A 16,735-nucleotide genomic window follows, 5' to 3' on the forward strand; every position below is an offset into this window, starting at 1 on the left:
ATTAAAAAAAAAAGAGAGAGGAAAGAGACAGAGGGGAAAGACAGAAAGACAGAGACACAGAGAAAGAAAGAGTGACAGAGAGACCCAGAGAGAGAAAAAGGGAGAAAGAGAGACACACAGAGAAATAGAGAAACACAGAGGAAGAGACATACAGAAAGAAGGAAAGAGGAGAGAGAAGGAGGGAGAGCAAGAAAGGGTCAGAGTCTTAGAGTGAGAGTGACAGAGAAAACAAGGGAAAATAGAGACAGAGGGAGAAAGGGAGAAAAACAGACACAGAAAAAGAAAAAGAGAATGACGCAGTGATCCAGAGAGACACACTGAGAAAGAGAGAGAGACACACACACAGAGTCAGACAGTCCAAGATAGCAGGAGAGTGAAAGAAGGAAAAGACACAGAGATGCAAAGAGACACACAGAGAAAGGAAAAGGGAGATACAGAGAAAGAGACAGAAAAATAGAGTGACAGAGACAGACAAAGTCAGAGAGATAAAAAGAGAGAAAGAGGGAGAGAGACACACACAGAAGGTGAGAGTGAGGAGAGAGAGAAAAAGAGATGGAAAGAGGAGATAGATACAGAGAGTGACAGAAAGGAAGGCAGACAGACGGAGACAGACACAGAAAGAGAATAAGAGTGAGACAGAAAGAGAAAAGAGAAACAGAGGCACAGTGAAAGAGAGTCAGAGAAACCAAGAGACAGAGACAGAAAGGAGACAGATGAAGACAAAAAGAAAGAGTGTCAGAGAAAGAAAAATAGAGTGACAGAGACACCCAGATTCCCAGAAAGACTGAGAAAGGAGGGAGAAAAATAGAGAAAGAGACACACAGAGAGACACACACATTGAACGTGAGAGAGAGGGAAGGTGGAAGAAAGGAGAGACAGCGAGAGAGACAGATGCAGAGAGAGAGAAAGTGAGACAGAAAGAAAGAGAAAAAAATGGAGACAGAGACACAAAGAGAAACACAGAGAAAGAGACAGAAACAGAGACAAAGACAGATAAAAATAGACACACAGAAAAAAAAATAGTGACAGAGTGACAATGAAACACAGAGACACAGACACACAGAGAAAGATGGAGAGAAAGAGAGAAGAAAGATAGGAGAAACAGAGACACAGGAGACAAAATACAGAGAAAGAGTTAGAGGCACCCAGAAAGAGGAGAGAAACCGAGAAACAGAGTGACAGAGACACCCAGGGAAACAAAGACAGAAATAGTGACAGAGAGCAATAGAGACATAGAGAAAAACAGAGACAGAGAAAAAGAGGTAGAGAAAGAACAGAGACAGATGAATACACAGAGACAGAGCAAGAGACAAAGAGAGACAGAAAGAGATAGTGAAAATGAGACAGAGCCAGAGAGAGAAGGAGATATAGACACAGAGAGAACAAAGTAAGAGAGAAAGAAAGGCAGAGAGACAGAAGAAAAAGAGACCACAGAGAAAGAGAACTAGAGAGTGACAGAGAAAGAGATAGAGACACAGAGAAATAGAGTGATAGAGAGAGAGAGACAACACAGAAAAAATAGTGACAGAAAGATAGAATGAAAAAGAGACAGAGATAAAAATAGACACAGAGAAAGAGATGCAGAGAGCCAGAAAGTGACAGAGACAGAGAAAGAGACAGACAAAGATAGAGACAGACAGAGAAAGATACATTGACACAGAGAAAGAAACACACACAGAGAAAAATGGAGAAATAGAGTGGGAGAGACAGAACGAGAGAGACAGAGACAAGGAACTAGAGACCCAGAAAGAGAGAGAGGGATAAAAGTAGACAGAAAAAGAAAGAGAGTGACAGAGACCCAGAGGGAAAGAGGAGAGACTGAGAGAGACAGACAGAGAAAGATAAAGAGAGAGACACAAAGAGATAAAAATGGAAAGATAGAGACCTAGAGAGAGACAGAGAAAAGACAGACACAGAAAGAATGAGCCAGAGAGAGACAAAGAGAAAGAAGAAAAGAGACAGAGACAGCGTCAGAGAAATGAAAAAGAGACAGAAATAGGGACAGGGAGAAAGAGATATTGACATACAAGGAGAAAGAGTAAAAGAGAAAGAAAGAGACAGAGATATCCAGACACCCAGAGAGACAGAGAATGAAAGGAGAGAAAGAGAAAAAGAGACACACACACATTGAAGGTGAGAGAGAGAAAAGGTGGGAGAGAGATTCAGAGACAAAGAGAGACAGAGAAAGCAAGAGAAAGACAAACAGAGATAAAAATAGACACACAGAGAAAGAAAAATAGAGTCACAGTGTTCAAGAGAGACACAGAGACAGACACACAGAGAGAAACAGAGATGGAGTGAAAGAGAAGGAGAAATGAGACAGAGAGAGAGAGAGACAGACAGTGAGAGAGAGGAGAAAGATAGACAAAGAAATAGTGACAATGAGACCCAAAGAGACAGACACAGAAGAGAGGGAGAGAGATACAGAGAGAGACAAAGACAGAGATAAAATACAGATAAAAATACAGAGAAAGAGAAGCGCCATAGAGAGAGACACACAAACAGAGAAATAGAGAAACACAGAGGAAGAGACATACAGAAAGAAGGAAAGAGGAGAGAGAGAAGGAGGGAGAGAGACACAGAGATGCAGAGAGAGAGAAAGCAAGAAAGGGTCAGTCTTAGAGTGAGAATGATAGAGAAAGCAAGGGAAAATAGAGACATAGAAAAATAGAGAATGACACAGTGAGAAAGAGCGACACACACAGAGAAGATGAGAGATGGAGACAGAGATGCAGAGATGCAGAGACACACAGAGACAGAGACAGAGCAAGAGAGAGTCAGACACAGTCTGAGACAGAGAGAATGAGAAAGAAAGAGCGAGATACAGAGAAAGAGACAGAGGAAAATAGAGTAACAGAGACACAGACAGAGCTAGAGATAGAAAGAGAAAGAGAGAGGGAGATAGACACACAGGGAAAGAGAAATAGTGACAGAGACCCAGAGACAGAAAGTGAGACACAGAGAAAGGGAAAAAGTCAGACAGAGTCAGAAAGGGGGTGACAGAAAGAGACAGACACAAACACAGAGAAATAAAGAGTGACAGACAGTAAGAGACAGAGAGACAGAAAGACAAAGAGAAGAGAATGAGAGTGAGAGAGAAAAAAGAGAATCAGAGACGGACAGAGAGAGACAAAGAACAAGAGTGAGACAGACTGAGTGTGAGAGGAAGAGACACAGAGTGAGAGATGGTAAGAGAGCAAGAGAGAAATAGTGACAGAGACCCAGAGATTGAGAGAGACAGAGACACAGAAGAGAGAAAGAGAGATCCAGAGACAGAGATGAGAGAGAAATAGTGAGACAGAGAAAGAGAAACAAATAGAGTAAGGGAGACACCCAGAGAGAGACACACACAGAGACACACACACATTGAAGGTGAGAGAGAAAAGGAGAAAGAGAGAGAGATGCAGAGAGAGATAGAGACAGAAACAGAAAAGATGGAGAAAGAGACAGTCATAGACAAAGAGACAGAGAGACAGAGACTCAGACAGAGAAAGAGACACAGAAAGAGAAACACAAAGAGGAGACAGAGAAACAAAATCAAAGAAAAATAGACACATAGAGGAAAAAAATAGTGACAGAGTGACACAATGAAACACAGAGAGAAAGATGATAAGAAAGAGAAGAAAAAGATAACAGAGAGAGAGGAGAGATAGAGACACTGGAGAGAGAATACAGAGAAAGAGACAGAGACTGAGTCAGAGACCAAGAGAGAATGAGAGAAAAGAGATAGGAGAAATGTGAGAGACAGAGATAGACACAGAGAAACAGAGTGACAGAGACACAGACAGTGAGAAAGAGACAGATTGAGAAAGGAGAGACAGACGCACAGAGATAGATGAATATGGAGAAAGAGATAGAAAGAGTGACAGAGATATCCAGAGACACACATGTTCACAGAGAAGGTGGGAGAGAGGAGAGAAAGACAGGGAGAGAGGAGAGAGAGACAGAGAAAGTGGGACGAGACAGAGAGACAGAAGCAGAGAGATAAAGAGACACAGAAAGAGACAACCACAGAGAAACATACACAGAGAAAGATGGAGAAATAGAGTGGGAGAGACAGAATGAGAGAGAGAGATAAAAGTAGACAGAGAAAGACACAGAGGGAAAGAGGAGAGACTGACAAAGACAGAGAAAGAGAAAAAGACACAAAGAGATAAAAATGGAAAGATAGAGACATGGAGAAAGAAATAGTGAGAGAGAGACCTAGAGAGAGACAGAGAAAGAGACAGAAGGAGAAAGAGTGAGCCACAGAGAAAGAGTGAGACACAGAGAAAAATACACAGAAAAAGGGTGACAGAGTGATCCAGAGAGAGAATGAAACAGACACACAGACAGAGAAAGAGAATCAAAGACAGATAGAAGAGACAGACACAGAGACAAAGTGACAGAGACACAGAGAATCAGAGAGAAAGACATTGAATGAGAGAAAAAAGAAACAGAAATGAAAGAGACTGAGTGAGAAAGAGGAGAAATAGACACAGAAAAACATTGTAAAAGAGACACAGAAAGAGAGACAGAGAGAGAGAGACAGAGAGAGAAATAGTGACAGAGACACCCAGCGAGACAGAAACAGATACAGCGATGCAGAGACAAAGACAAGACAGAAAAAGAAAGAGATAATGAGAGAGAAAAAGAAATAGTGACAGAGAGAAATTGCTTAGGAAATTGCTCCATCTAACGCCTGGAAAGGAAGGGGGTGTGGGTGTGGGTGTGTGTGTGTGTGTGTGTGTGTGTGTGTGTGTGTGTGTGTGTGTGTGTGTGTGTGTGTCTGACTGACTGTCTGTCTGTCTGTCTGTCTGACTGACTGTCTGTCTGTCTGTCTGTGTCTGGGGTGCTTCACTTTAAAGGCTCCGCTAAACTGTGACTGGAAACTTACATTCTCATAAATGTGTGTTGTAGATGCAATGCAACAAGCACGCACATATCCCCTTAGCCCTGCAGACCGCAGGCGGCCCCTTGCCCTGGTTCCACGTCCACCTCAGTTTTCGGTCTGGTCACACTGGCTCACTGGGGCGAGTCCAGCCTGGGGATGTGGGTGAGCTGAGTGGGACGGCTGTTTGCTCATCCGTCTTAACCTGCTTACAGCACATGACTAGAACATTTCACGGCCTCGACGGGCAAGTCGTTAAGCAGGACTCAGGAATATGGATCAATGGCTTTGATTACACTGGGATGTCGCATATCACCCCGCACATCCCCGAGATCAACGACACCATCCGGGCTCCCTGTGAGGAGAGCGCGCCCCTCTGCGGCTTCCCGTGGTACCTGCCCGTGCACTTCCTCATCAGGTGGGTTGGCTGCTCTTCTGCCGCGGGGCTGGGTGGGTAGCACCGTGTTCTCTGCCGTCCGGGCACTGTGATGCTGGTTTCTCCCATCACTACAAAACTTGTGTTTCTTTAGCCGGGTAAAGCAGTCGATAGATGATTTTGTTTTGCTAAAATTTGTAAAAAAAAAATTTATTTTTATTGGAAAGGCAGATTTACAGAAAGAGATACAGACAGAAAGGTCTTCCATCCGTGGGTTCACTCCCCAAATGGCCACAGTGGCTGGAGCTGAGCCAATCTCAATCCAGGAGCCAGGAGCCTCCGGGTCTCCCACGCGGGTGCAGGGTCCCAAGGCTTTGGGCCGTCCTCCACTGCTTTCCGGGCCACAGGCAGGGAGCTGGATGGGAAGGTGGAGCAGCCGGGACACGTGGGCTCCTGGCGTTGCAGGGTGAGGATTTAGCCACTGAGCCATCATGCCAGGCCCCATTTTGGTAAAAAACTTAGACTCTTTTCTCTCGAAAGCTGAGCAGTTAGGGCGATCTGCCTCCCACCATCTGATACAATATCTAGTCGTTAAAAAATCAGTATCAAGTTGTTTTACCTTGGGAAGGTTTTTAAGGATTTGGCAGTGAAAGATTAGATAAAAATCGGAATGGGTAGTGAAGCGAAGGCCAGCAGGTGCCCTCCAGTTCCTGCGCTGTAGCCGTCGGTGCCACAGTCACGCGGGTTCCCGAGGCGGCGACGTCAGTGTGAGCTCATGCCCAGGGACCCCGAGCGTGCCCGTGAATTATAGTTACCAACTGATAAGGCCTCCTAAATAGTGAAGCTAACTTTCCAAATAGGAAAAACTGGTACCTTCCCGCCCCAGAAGTTTCTCCGAGAACTCCTGCTCATTTCAGACTTGTATCCAAAGAACAGACACCTTGGGATTCTGTAAAGTTGACTTTTGAAGCAACAGGTGAGTCGTGCGCCGGTCCTCTCCCCTTCTGCCGCGTGCCCGTCATGCCACGTCGCCCTCAGGAGCTCTGTGTTTCAGAGCGCAAGGAGGAAGCTTATTCTGACTTCGTAAAGCAAATGTCTTAGATGATGTTCTTCAGAGCACTTGGGAACAAGCTGACCGCGTGGCCTGGCGGAGGCTCACTTCACTGCCTTCTCTGCTGCCGAGCGCCAGCTGCCCTGGCCGTTGCTCCCCGTCTCCCTGCTCACGCTTGGGCTGTCACTGGCTCGTTTCCTTAGTTCACTAAAGCAGAAGTAAGGCAGTGAAGGCAAAGGAACAGTTACTGATTTTAGATTATCTTTTCTAATATATTCATTCAGCACTAACCAGTTTGACTCTTAAGAATCGCTTACACTCCAGCTCACAAATTTAAGTTGTATCTTCATTTTAAATTTGGTAAGACTGAAAATTTCTCTGTTTTCTGGACCCTTTTCTTAAATTTAGAAATGTTTTCTTGCGACCTGCCTGGTGGCTTGCATATTAATTCTCTGCCCGCATGGCCGGCATCCCAAATGGGTGCTGGTTCCTGTTCTGACAACTCCACTTCCTGTCCAGTTTCCTGCTGATGGCCTGGGAAAGCAGGGGAAGATGTCCACTGATTGATTCCTCAGATGCCCACTTACAGTGGCTGGGGCTAGACTGTGCCAAAGCCAGGAACCTGGGAAATGAGTCCAAGTTGCCATGAGTGACAGGGCTCCCAGCACTTGACCATGCCCGCTGCCTCCAGGGGCTGCGGTGGCCGGGCCCCAGAGCCTGGCGCTGCACCCAGGCGTTCAGGAGGGGGCATGGGCATCGTGATGGTGAGCTAACTACACGCCCAGAGCTTGTTCTGGTCTTTAATATTTCACTGTGACGTGAACCTACGCTCACTGTAAGCTTACCCAGAGTGTGCGTGCTGCTGAGCAGTGCACGTGACTGCGGGTCCTTGTCGCTTTCCTGTCACTGCTGGTGGGCTGTTGGAGCCAACTGTGAGGTGTCCCGGCCTCCTGGGTGCTCTGGCGGGAGGCGTTCACACACAGAGGAAGTGTTACTGTCGTCAGCAGTGTCACCATATCATCAAACCAATCCGCTCTTTGTCCCTGGTCCTCTCTTTCCCCTGAAGTCTTGCTCGTACAGTTCTCACCTTTTCCTTGGCTGACTTGCCTTTCCCCGTCCACCCGTTTACTCCGTGCAGCACAGTAAGCCTCGTCATGCCTGCAGCCCAGCTGGGCGCCCGCTGCTCGCGGCCACTTCACTCCTGCCCCAGCCCGGCACCACGTGGCGGCTCGCGGAGGCCTCTGCACCCCCAGCGCCGAGACGGACGGACGCTCTGCAGCCTTTGTGGCCGGTGAGGGAGTGAACCAGGAGATGGAAGATCTGTCCCCCGCCCTCTCTGTAACTGTCCTGAAGCCTTTTAAAACCCATAAAAATCTGGGCCCTGTCTTATGTCGCAGCCTGACAGCTGATCTTAAGACAGGGTGGCCTCTCACCTGCTAGGTCATTCCACACCCAGGAGCCTGAGCCCTCCCCGCGGCCCCCCGCGCACTCCCCAGGCCTGCTAGCAGCCCAGCAGCCGGGCTGCCCTCTGCCCTAGGGACCGGGCACGTGGCCACCCGGGTGGGGTCCCAGCCCGCAGTGCCTGGTCCCACTGTCGGTTGCTGGCTGTTGATGTGCAGGGCGTCCTGACACAGCTCAGCACCTGCCACGTTTGTGGCCGCTTTGTTGGTTGCCTCTGTTCCTCTGTTTTTGTCTTGCATTTGTAGACTCATTTTAAATTTAAAAAATTTATATAAGGTGAAGTTCCATATATTTCATTTATAGGTTTAAGTGCACTATAGCTCTTACCCCAGCCTCCCTCCCAGTTCCCTAGTGTTAGGATGTCTTTGAAAGGCAGAGTTAGATGGTCGGCCCTTCCCGCCTGCCTTCCTCCCAGATGGCCGGGACAGCCGCCCCAGGGCAGTCCGAGCACCGTACGGATCGGAGAAGGAGCAAGCAGGATTCCGGCCACGCTCCGTGAGGGGTGTCGGCACTGCAGACGGAGGCTGTGTCCACTACTCCATAGTGCCGGTCCCTCTTGTTTTTTTTTTTTACAGTGGCATACTTGCGGTTTATTTTATAATAACAAGCTTACCCATTCCTCAAAGAATTCAAGTAATAAGTAGAAAACAAACAAATCCCCACTGTTCCTCAGGAATATACGCGAAAATAGATGTCAGCTGTGCTCATCTGCATTTTTTTATATTCAAGTTACTGCAAACCAGGGAAAACTGTCTTTTGGTGACTGGCTTATTCACTAAGCCTAATGGTTTTCTGTTGCATCCATTTTGTTGCAAAAGATAGCATTTCATTCTTTTTTATGGCTGAGTAGTAATCCAGCGTGCCACAGTTTAAGATTTATTTTATTTTTACTGCAAAGGCAGATATACAGAGAGGGGGAGAGAGGAAGATCTTCCGTCCGATGATTCACTCCCCAAGTGAGTGCAACGGCCGGTACTGCGCCGATCCGAAGCCAGGAGCCAGTAATCTCTTCCATTTCTCCCATGCAGGTGCAGGGTCCCAAGGCTTTGGACTGTCCCCCACTGCCCCCCCCCACCCCCTCCAGGCCACAAGCAGGGAGCTGGATGGGAAGTGGTGCTGCCGGGATTAGAACCGGCGCCCATATGGGATCCCAGCAAGTTCAAGGCGAGGACTGTAGCTGCTAGGCTACTGCACCGGGCCCAGCATGCCATATTTTCTTTATCTACTTACCCATTGATGGGCATCTGGATTGATGACACATCCCGGCTCTTATGGACGGAGGTGCTATGAACACAGGGATACAGGTAGCTCTCCTATTGCGAATTTCATTTTCTACTCTCATATTTTTAGCTGAGAACTCTCCGTGCTGTCCTCCCCAATGGTTGTACAGATTCACGTTCCCCCCAAACTTCCATGCTGGCCCTTGCTGTGTTTCTGATTTTGATATGACAACATCCTTCTATCTGGACTGAGAGAAAACCTGTTACTTCATCTCCTGGGTGGAATCTTTTCCATGTGTCTGTTGGTCATTTGAATTTCATCCTTTGAAAAATGCCTGTTCATGCCCAGTGTCCATTTCTCATTTATTTATATTGGAAAGGAAGATTTCACAGAGAGACAAGAAGATCTGTTCACCCCACAAGTGGCTGCAAGGGCTGGAGCTGAGCCGATCCAAAGCAGGAGCCTCTTCCGGGTCTCCCACGCGGGTGCAGGGTCCCAAGGCTTTGGCCCGTCCTCCACTGCTTGCCCAGGCCACAGGCAGGGAGCTGGATGGGAAGTGGAGCAGCAGGGACATGAACTGGCTCCCATATGGGATGCTGGCACGTACAGAGGATGAGCCAGTTGAGTCATCGCACCATCTGTTTGCCCATTTCTTAACTGGATTTGTTGCTGCTGTGTTTCTTGACCTCTTTGTAGATGCTGGAGGTTAATCCTGTGTCAGTTGCACAGTAGGCAAATACTGGATGCCATCCTGCTGGCCGCCTGTCTCCTGTGCTTCCTCGCAGTGTGCGAGTTTCCTGGTTTGACTTAATCCCGTTTGTATGCCACTCTGTGCTGCCTGTGTTTCTGGGCCTTTTTGCCAGGAAGGCTTTGCCAGTGTCCTTCAGAGCTTTCCTCTGGTAATTTGGTGGTTTCGGGGTGCCCACTGCAGTCCTCCAAGCATTCTGAGTTGACTTGTGCGTGAGGGGGAGGCGAGGGCTCTGTGGACTTGCGCACCCTGGCGCAGCGCTTCCTGGACCGTTTGTTGAAGACACGGTCCCTTCTCTGGGCACCGATTGTTTGTTAGCTCATTTATTGAAGAGCTGGTTGTAGATGTGTAAACTAATTAATTTTTTGGTTTCTATTTAGTTTTGTCTACATATCTGTTTTGATTCCAGCTGTCCTGTGGCAGGTCTTACAGTCGGCCTGATGCTGCCTCGGGCTTTGTTTTAGTTAAGCTTACTGCAGCTGTCCATGGGCTCCTCTGTTGCCATCTGTCTCTGTCCGTTGTTTTGCGAGTATTCCTTCTTCTAGTCCACAACCACGGATTCGCCTCTCATAATTTTCACCGTAAAGATCTGTAACCTGCTTGGTTATATTGGTGGACTCTGCGCTACACGGGGCCGCTGTTGAGGCACAGTGGGTAAGGCTCAGGAGGCCTGCAGTGTTGGCTGCCAGTTCATGTCCTGGCTGCTCCACTTGTGCTCCAGCTTCCTGTTACTGCACCCGGGAAAGCAGTGGAGGAGGGCACAGGTATCTGGTCCCCTGCCACCCACGTGGGAGACCTGGAAGAAGCTCTGGTTTGCCCTACCCTGTGCCCGGGCGCAGTGACCCGGGGGATGGGCCAGCAGATGGAAGGTTTCTGTCCTCTCTCTCTCTCTGCCTCCCACGTACATTAGCAGGGGCCTTTACTGAAAGCAGCATGATGCTGGCTTTCCAAATGGCAGCTTAGCCCGCTGTACCACACTGCCTGCCCATGTGTGTTTAGCTGGATATTTAAAAATATTTTGTCTTAAACTGCTTTTTGTGGTTGCCTTAGACTTGAGCTTACAACTACTTTAAGCTCATTTTTAGATCCACTTAAAATAACAATGCTAATTCCCTTTCCGCTTCCCTTGTATCCTCAGTCATTGGTTTCACTCGTGTGCGTGCGTGCATGCGTGTGTGTGTGTGTGTGTGCGTGCGTGCGTGTGTTTGAGTTTGGACACAGCACACACACTTGCTGTAATTCGCGGCTGGCTATGTTTGGGTCACCTAATCAAAAACAAAACCCCCTGAAAGTTACTCTCCACTTGTCTTGCAGAACTGCTTATCCTGTCTTGGCTTACTGGAAGTATCGTGGCTTTTCCTCCCCCCGGCTTTAGTGTATCACAGCTTATTTTTACAAGGTTAAGTTTCCTGCTTTCCAGATGGAGCTGCTCAGCTCTGTTAGCTTGGTGCAGTGGTTAAGCCGCCGTGTGGGGTGCTGCACCCCACACCGGAGAGCCCGTTCTCACGTCCCGAGCCTCCCGCACCCATGGGAGGCAGTGACGGCCTCAGATTCCAGGCTCCCGCCACTGGGGCCCAGTTCTGTCTGCTGTGGACCGCAGGGGAAGGAAGACCTCTGCTTCTCAGATAAAGTTTCAAATTTCATTTTGAGTTGTTGTTTCTGATATTTACAGTTGCAGGTAACTGTGCTACTTTCTGACCTTGGTAATGTAAGTACTTCATGCTGGGAAGTATGTTCTGTGCTGTGAACACACGGAGTGTGAGGTTCACGTGAGGGCACTTGAGAAAAGTCGTGTAAAGCGGAAGTCAAGGATGCTTAGAATTCTGTAAGCCACGATGCCATTTCCCCAATGCACATTAGTGTTCTAACCTCATTCCATTCGCCTGCTCGTATGATTCATTCATCTTGTTCAGATCCCCTGTGTCATTGTGGTTGATTTTTTTTACTGAGAGTAGAATACCAGTATGTTTTATTGGGGTGTTGGAATGTCACCCATCTTGTCTAGTTCTGTTTCATAAAACACGTTACATGGTGCAAAGATAGTTTTTAACCGACTAATTTTAAAATGCCCATTTGAATATGTTTTTCTTGAAAAAAAATTTCTTTGGCTTATCAGGCTTTTACCAAAACTATTTCAACGTTGTTGAAACACTTAATACCTTTAATTCAATAAAAAGTTTGTCAGATTGGTAAGCTATTTTAAAAACTAAATAAACCTAACTCACTCACTTCTGAGTGGGTTTAGATTTATCTAGTTTTTCATGACTGATACTTGGACTAGTCTTATTTGAAAGACATCTTCCATTCTCTGGTTCGCTACCTGGATGGCTGAGCTGGCCAGCTTCTGCTCCTTCCCAGGTGTGTTAGCTGGAAACTGGGTCAGGAGGGAAGTGTCTGGAACCTGAACCAGGATTCTGGTGCCACAGGCGGCAGCTTTGTCCACCTGCTATGCCCCCACACCGAATGCTGTGAGCAGCCGAGCACCGGGGCGGTGACCTAATTAGGCTTTCTCATTTGGCGTCCCATCCTTCCCCGTTGCGGCTCTCTCATCACTTTGGGCGTTGAGCCTGTACCACAGGAATGCAGAAGGTATGGAGAGACTTCAGAAAACTTTGTGGGAAGTATAATTAAAACATTTATTTTTAAACAATTTTCAAGTAAAACAAGAGGGAAAGACAGGAAGTAGTAAGGTTATTTTCATGGAAAACGTGTATGAGAAATTATGCATTTTCTTAAAAAATCTGAATTGTATCGCTTTCCTGCAAGCTTTCTGAAGTGCTCAGGCATAACGTGCTACAACAGTCTGAGCCTTGGGTGGCTTGGTTGCTTTTTCAGATAATTCTTACAAGACTAACTCTTCTTCCTTCCTGCTGTCTTTCAGGACCCAGCCACATGTCATTCTACGTGCGCGCTCACAAGGGGTCCACCCTCTCGCAGTGGTCTCTGGGCAATGGCACCCCGGTCACAAGTAAAGGGGGGGACTACTTTGTCTTCTACTCCCACGGACTCCAGGCTTCCGCGTGGCAGTTCTGGATAGAAGTGCAGGTGGGAATTTTCTTGGCCAGGCTCCCAGGTGGCCCTAGCGAGCATCCACGGGTTTTGCTGTTGGCGTGCTAAGAGAGCTGCCCGTTTCTCTCCTGGCAGGGCTCGGCGGACCAGCCTGAAGGCATGGTCACTGTGGCCATCGCCGCCCACTATCTCTCCGGGGAGGACAAGAGATCGCCAGCACTGGACGCCCTGAAGGAGAAGTTTCCAGACTGGGCGTTCCCCTCCGCCTGGGTGTGCACCTACAGTGTCTATGTGTTTTGATCTTGTGACTGAGCGTGAAGCATGTGGCCAGTGGATAATTCCTGTGACACAGTCTCTCCCTGGGTCACGTGGATGTTTGTAACTCAAGTCACTGAATTTTAATGGAGAAATGTTGGAAGAACTTCGGTTAGCACTTTTCAGGGCCCAACACTGCAATGGTTAAGCTGTGGGACATACATGGCCTGCTGACACTTGACACTGCCAGTCCTCTGGCACTTAAGCACAAGCGGGCATCGCCACTGTCATTCTGTGACCTTCAGGACAGAAGCCCATGACCACTGCAGTAGCCACTCCTCCAGGATCAAGGACATAAACTGAGGCCATCCTTAAGGAGACAGAAGTCCTAGCCAGCCCGCGTGCTGCCTCAGGGGAAGCAGCTCTCGAGGTCTAACTGGGGGGCCCTGGGAAGGGACAGTCCTGCAGATGGGACACTGGGCCACGCAGTGGACTTTAGGCCCCAGCCTGTGCTGAGCCACCTGGCCCCGAGGGGAGCAGGCTGGGGTCACCACAAGTTGACAAGGGGTCCCCGAAACGGACTCTTTCCCTCTGAAATGTGCTCCACTTCCCTAGGGATTCTTGCAGACTTTTTAGGTTCCAAATTATTTTCTGTGCAAGTCCTTAACTTCCTCAGCACTGACCTGCCGCTCTGGTTACCATGGGGTAGAGCAGAGTGGAAGGGGGAAGGTGGGGATTTTATAAGTATTATTTTTTTTCTCGTGGGAGTCTTCTATTTTACAAGGTTAATCCTTTAGGACATGATGTCCTGGCTGAATTGGGGCCTTTTGTTCTCAACCGTGCCCAGTGCTTGTGTCGTCACTGACGGGGAAGATGGGCATGCGACACACGCTGATCTGGGCTCTAGCTATGACGTCAGTGGTAAACTGCTGAGCTTTCTGGATAAATTCTATGAAACGACAGGCCAGGAGATAGGTGAGAAAAAAGGCACAGCCAAAAGGGGGAAAACAAAGTTGGCATCTCCTGGGAGTCCAGGCATTGCAGCGCGCCCTCAGGGCGCCAGGGGCAAGGGCGCAGGGCCGGGATGTGCTCGCTGGAGCCTGGGCTGCGGCAGTCACTGTCTGGTAGACAGGCTGTGCTGTTTCAGGTGTTTCAGGTGTCTGGCTTGTGCTCCTCTCCTGCCGGGTCTTGTTTGTAACCGTTAGCACAGTTGAGGGCTTAGACTCACACTTGTAAGGGAAAGGAAAGAGACCAATGAATTTGCAGACAGGCACACTGCCCCGTGGCTAACATAATCACTAGAAATTAGTACGTAGGAAAGCCACCCCCCATCTCACCTTGAGGACCTTCTGTGAGAGCTGCTGCCTGCGTGGCCTCCTTGGGAAAGGATGCTGGGACTCCTCAGCAGGGGTCACGGCTGTCCTCGGGGGTACTTTCCTCCTCAGCATTATGGTAGTTTTGATGCTGTATAGTCAGTAACAAGCTGCTAAGCAGTCTCAGGGCTTGTTAATACACTGGCCAGTTGTCTTTAGCGCCCGAAACAGGTCGTCATAATCAGCATAGCGTTACTGCACCATTAGGAAGCACACCATCGGAACATCGGAACACCTTCCCCGAGGGTCTTGCCCAGCTCTAACTAATGCATTATTTTCTACAGAGTTAAATTCAAGTAGCACAGTACACTTTCAGGGAAAATATGAAGAATTATGATTTAAGTGCTTTTTCCTTCTGTTGAGCTAAGAATGACTGTCGCATGGAGTGCTTCCACAGTTAGCCAGGATGCCTCCAGCCGTCCCCGCCCCGGGAAGCTGGAGGGAAGCAGACTGTCTGATCCTGGTTTGCTGCCTTGTTGAAGATTTGTTGTTGCCTTACAATGTTACTGAAATAAACTTTTTACCATAAATGATTGCTCTCTCTAATGAATGAAGCAGTTAACTTGTAATGCAGAAACATGCCATACCATTTCCTGTCCACAGGGTGGCTAGCATCCCAAACCAGCCAAAGTGACACATGTTCTCTGCCTCCATCACTTTCACTACAAACTGAAGTGGTGGTACCCTTCCAGAGAAGTTGACCATATTTATACATCTTAAAGAACTTCCTTTTCAACAGTGACCACCCCCCACAGAGCGTGCCTTGGAGGTGAAGCAGCTCTTCGTGGCGGACTGTAACCACAAGTATTTACGCATCTCTTTGAAACTACCGCCTTCACATTTGATTTTCAAAAATGTAACCTGTAATTTCTGCTCAGTTGCACTCTGCAGTGACGCAGTGGGGCTTACCCCAGAGGTCGTTGATTTAATGCAAAACAGTAAGGTAGTACACTCAGTAATACAGAGTAGAAGCAGGGGAGCGTCTTAACAGACGAGTAAACGCTCTCCAAAAATCCTATGAGAAACCTCAAGCTAATACGGTACTCAGCAAGCCGGCAGCTCCCCTAAAGAGCAAGAAGACACGAGGCGCGGCTGTGTCTCAACTAGTGGCTCCATCTAGCTGGGGAATTTGCCAAGTTCAAAGGGACAGGATGGATCTTGGTTGAAATAAAACACAGCCTCAAATGTATGGCATTTTCCATCAACTCCTGCAAAGCTACAGCCATTAAGCCCGCCTGGTACTGATCTAAGGACAGCCTATGCAACGTTACACAACAAAGTACAATTAAGCAAATCCAGCGCCTGGCGTGATGGCGCAGTGGTTAAGGTCCTCGCCTTGCACGCCCGGGATCCCATATGGGCACTGGTTCGAATCCCGGCAGCTCCTGCTTCCCATCCAGCTTCCTGCCTGTGGCCCAGGAAAGCAGTCAAGGACGGCCCAAAGCTTTGGGACCCTGCACCCTGTGGGAGACCCGGAAGAGGCTCCTGGCTTCCGTGCTCACTTCGGGAGTGAGAAGATCTTCCTCGCTGTCTCTCCACCTTTCCAAAAAAAATAAAGCTTAAAAAAAAAGAAGTAAATCCAGCGCCTGGCGTGATGGCGCAGTGGTTAAGGCCCTTGCCCGGGATCCCAGATGGGCGCCGGTTCTAATCCCGGCAGCTCCTGCTTCCCATCCAGTTCCCTGCCTGTGTCCGGGAAAGCAGTTGAGCACGGCCCAGGGCTTTGGGACCCTGCACCCGCGTGGGAGACCTGGAAGAGGCTTCTGGCTTTGACTGTTGTGCTCACTTGGGGGGTGGGTGGGGGGAACATACATCTTAAACCTGAGACACCGGCCGGGTAACAGGTCTGTGTGGAGGTTAGGACACTTGGGATACCCTTCTCCTGTGTGTCAGTGAAAGAGCCTCCTAGGCTTCGGTCCCCACTATGGGGGAGTGAGTCCTTTCTCTGTCTCTCCTTCTTTCTCTGTCTCTCCTTTTTCTTTCTCTGTCTCTCCTTTTTCTTTCTCTGTCTGTCTCTCCTTCTTTCTCTCGTCTCTCCTTCTGTCTCTCCACCTTTCCAATCAAAATAAAGCTTTAAAAAAAAGAAGCAAATCCAGCACCCGGCATGATGGCGCAGTGGTTAAGGTCCTCGCCTTGCACGCCCGGGATGGCCGGTTCTAATCCCGGCAGCTCCAGCTCCCTGCTTGTGGCCCGGGAAAGCAGTTAACATTTAACATTGCCAACTCTGATTCTCCCATTACATATCTACATAGAATAAGAATTTTAAATCTCTGAATTTCGAGTTGCAACATAAGGAAAATTTAAAAAGGTAAAATTACAAAAAGTGGCTTTCAATACATATTTTTGCTGTTGCCTGATAACAAATAAACAGAAG

General features: G+C 48.3%; 1 protein-coding gene across 3 annotated transcripts in view; it reads left to right on the forward strand.

The window, feature by feature from the left end:
* Window positions 1-14,474, forward strand: part of LOC121158219 (endoplasmic reticulum metallopeptidase 1-like) — a 36,553-nt gene extending 22,079 nt beyond the window's left edge. For all 3 annotated transcript variants that reach the window (XM_040982879.1, XM_040982880.1, XM_040982881.1), the window contains exons 4-7: window positions 5,086-5,288; window positions 6,107-6,222; window positions 12,609-12,772; window positions 12,872-14,474. In XM_040982879.1, coding sequence (XP_040838813.1) covers window positions 5,089-5,288; window positions 6,107-6,222; window positions 12,609-12,772; window positions 12,872-13,036 — 645 coding nt within the window. In that variant the 5' untranslated portion in view covers window positions 5,086-5,088 and the 3' untranslated portion in view covers window positions 13,037-14,474. The remainder of the gene's footprint in view (window positions 1-5,085; window positions 5,289-6,106; window positions 6,223-12,608; window positions 12,773-12,871) is intronic.
* The last annotated feature ends 2,261 nt before the right edge of the window (window positions 14,475-16,735 follow it).

Source organism: Ochotona curzoniae, unplaced genomic scaffold, assembly GCF_017591425.1.
Source record: "Ochotona curzoniae isolate NIBS_2020 unplaced genomic scaffold, NIBS_Ocur_1.0 contig_3653, whole genome shotgun sequence".
NCBI classification, from domain to species: domain Eukaryota; kingdom Metazoa; phylum Chordata; class Mammalia; order Lagomorpha; family Ochotonidae; genus Ochotona; species Ochotona curzoniae.